General features: G+C 46.2%; 1 protein-coding gene across 1 annotated transcript in view; it reads left to right on the top strand.

The window, feature by feature from the left end:
• LOC105508065 (vacuolar protein sorting-associated protein 33A-like) overlaps window positions 1–3,133 on the top strand; it is a gene marked incomplete at its 5' end in the record, with an annotated part of 11,287 nt that extends 8,154 nt beyond the window's left edge. The window contains 2 exons of the mRNA XM_011936833.1: window positions 2,305–2,473; window positions 2,848–3,133. Of these exons, the coding sequence (XP_011792223.1) occupies window positions 2,305–2,473; window positions 2,848–3,029 (351 nt within the window). The remainder of the gene's footprint in view (window positions 1–2,304; window positions 2,474–2,847) is intronic.
• Window position 3,134: the final 1 nt, after the last annotated feature.

The following is a 3,134-nucleotide window of genomic DNA, read 5'->3' as shown; positions in this document are numbered from 1 at the left end:
TCAGCCTCCTGAGTAGCTGGGACTACAGGCATGCACCACCACACCTGGCTAATTTTTGTATTTTTAGTAGAGATGGTGTTTCACCATGTTGGCCTGGCTGGTCTCGAACTCCTGACCTCAGGTGATCCACCCACCTCGGCCTCCTATGGTCCTGGGATTACAGGCCTGAGCCACCATGCCCAGCCCCTAATCTGCTGAATAAAGAAGAATAGAAGAGAATCAACCTGAGTCAAAGAAGCACTGGTTTTGAGTTTTCTAAGCTCAGGGTCTTCATTAGAGACCTCTGGAAACACATTAAGGATGGTGGGGGTAGATAATCCATTCTTCCAGACAAAGGAGGCTGGCTCTTAAAATAAGAAAGCTGAGACCGAGGAGGTGAAACTGAAAATAAAAAGAGAAAGTCCATCCCGTAATCCCCAGTGCTGTATTTCTTCAGGGTGCATCAGGCCTAGGACGGTGGTTAAGTGTTGGGAGCTGGAGATCATTTTATCATTGAGTTGAGATTTCTTTTTCCTGCAGAGTATGGGAGATTATATTTAGGGTCATCAGTCGCTGTCGCAACTGATCACTAAGGCAAGTTTGCTTCCTTCTACTTCTTACAAAGCAAGAGGTTTAGGGGAGCTTCTTGCCCAGAAACAAAGTTTATGCTCTATGCGATCAGCTACATCTCTGTAGGTTCCATACTTATCAGGGGCTTTTGACGTGGAAGAATGTGATAATTGGGGGGCAGCCTTCTGAGAATTCAGCCTTTGAAAGAATTCAAAGACAGTTTCTTAGCACACATGGTAACTCCAAACACAGCAGTGGTGGATGCCTCCATTGAGGTTTCCATTTTCTCTTCTGTCCATCAAGGGCCCAACATCCAACTGGTCCCACGATGAGGAGGGGCAACACTTGCTTCTTCAGCATCTGGCCACTTTGTTTCCATGGTAACTGCCACATGTACTTTTCTAGCAGTCTGTGGCCACTCCCTACTCAGCTGAAAACACTGTTTCAGCCCCCTCTTTGGTGACCTCAGCCTTCTCCAGGTGTATCTCTTGATCTTGGAGACCAGCAGTCACAACTGCTGCTACTCCTGCAGGAGGCTGTCAGGCTGTGGTGGAGGGCAGGAGGTGGGAGGAGAAGTTGGAAATCCGTGTGTTCTCTGCCTCTCTGCTGCACCATCTCAGCTTCTGGAGGAGTTAAGGCACCAAGGGCACCAAGTCAGATTGGCAGCTTTGCTGCCCTTGCCCAAGCCTCTAACAGAATTAGTTGGTCCCCTGCTTTGCTGGGTCCCAGCAAGGTGTGGTTTTGGTTGTTGATTAGTAACTACACATTGTTTTTCCCCACCTTTTTCATTAGTGGAGTTTTTTTTTGTTTTTGTTTGTTTGTTTGTTTGTGACAGAGTCTCATGCTCATACCCAGGCTGGAGTGCAGTGGTGCAATGTCGGCTCACTGCATCCTCCACTTCCTGAGTTCAGACGATTCTCATGCCTCAGCCTCCTGAGTAGCTGGGATTACAGATGTGCACCACCACACCTGGCTAATTTTTGTATTTTTAGTAGAGACGGGGTTTCACCATGTTGTCCAGGCTGGTCTTGAACTCCTGACCTCAGGTGATTGGCCAACCTCGGCCTCCCAAAGTGCTGGTATTACAGGCGTGAGCCACTGTGCCCGGCCCATTAGTGGAGTTCTGATGGGCACGGTAAATACTAGTAATGAAAGAGAAATTCTGTATACTTTTAAAAATCTCTTTAATAAAAGAATGTGGCGGCTCAAGCCTGTAATCCCAGCACTTTGGGAGGCCGAAGCGGGTGGATCACGAGGTCAGGAGATCAAGACCATCTTGCCTAACATGGTGAAACCCCATCTCTACTAAAAATACAAAAAAAAAAAAAAATTAGCCAGGCCTAGTGGCGGGCACCTGTAGTCCCAGCTACTTGGGAGACTGAGGCAGGAGAATGGCGTGAACTTGGGAGGCGGAGGTTGCAGTGAGCCGAGATCACACCACTGCATTCCAGCCTGGGCAACAGAGCCAGACTCTGTCTCAAAAAAAAAAAAAAGAAGTTTCATGCCAAACCAAGTAATTTTTCATCTTCTGTACCTAGAGCTGCTTTGAGTGGCTTTTCAAGATTTGAGTCAAAAGTGAAGCTCTGGCTGCTAAAATTGAGCTCTGCTGGAGTGGATTAGAACAGGGCATGGCAGGGGTGGGGGTTGTACATCTTTAAATCCAAATCAAATAATTTTGGATTACCCAAAAGGCCACAGTCAGGTTGCTCTAAGTCTCTGTATCTACAGGGTTTTTGTTCTTTAATTATCTCACAGAACCCCACGGACATATCCTACGTGTACAGTGGGTACGCCCCGCTCAGTGTGCGGCTGGCCCAGCTGCTTTCCCGACCTGGCTGGCGGAGCATCGAGGAGGTCCTCCGCATCCTCCCAGGGCCCCACTTTGAGGAGCGACAGCCACTGCCCACAGGACTGCAGAAGAAACGTAAGTCCCAGTCCAGCATCTACAGATAATTATGTCCTGTTAGTGTGGTTTTCAGGTATTGTACAGTTGCTTTGTAAAATACTTAGTAAAGCACTTAGGAGTCAGAATTAAATATACCTCTTTTGTTCATTGCTAATGTGTATAGTAAGCACTAGAATCAAATTATTCCCTGAGGGGTAGCAGCTTTCAACTTCTATGTTGAGAATCTCAGGAGTTAGAAAAAACATTGAGATCAAAATCAGTATTCCTTGGTTTCGGATGAACTTGTCTGGATGAAAACACTTGTTTACTTGTGAACGATAAAATGTTTGAAGAGGTGGAAAGAGGAGCACCAGTAATAAATAGTTTTTAATTCTGAAATGTTTAAATTTTAGGTCAACCAGGAGAAAACCGAGTGACTCTGATATTTTTCCTCGGGGGCGTAACCTTTGCTGAAATTGCTGCCCTGCGATTTCTCTCCCAGTTGGAAGATGGAGGTACAGAATATGTCATTGCCACCACTAAACTAATGAACGGAACCAGTTGGATAGAGGCTCTGATGGAAAAACCTTTCTAGGGTGTTCAGAGGAGACTTAACGAGTGTACTGCAGAATAAACTGCCTCTTTGAAGAAGTTGCTGAAAGGAAGTTAAACCCCATAGAAGAAACATGGAATGCAGAAT

Source organism: Colobus angolensis, unplaced genomic scaffold, assembly GCF_000951035.1.
Source record: "Colobus angolensis palliatus isolate OR3802 unplaced genomic scaffold, Cang.pa_1.0 Scaffold1579, whole genome shotgun sequence".
Lineage (NCBI taxonomy): Eukaryota > Metazoa > Chordata > Mammalia > Primates > Cercopithecidae > Colobus > Colobus angolensis.
Note: the sequence above shows the minus strand (reverse complement) of the source record. Positions and strands in the feature narration are given on the sequence as shown.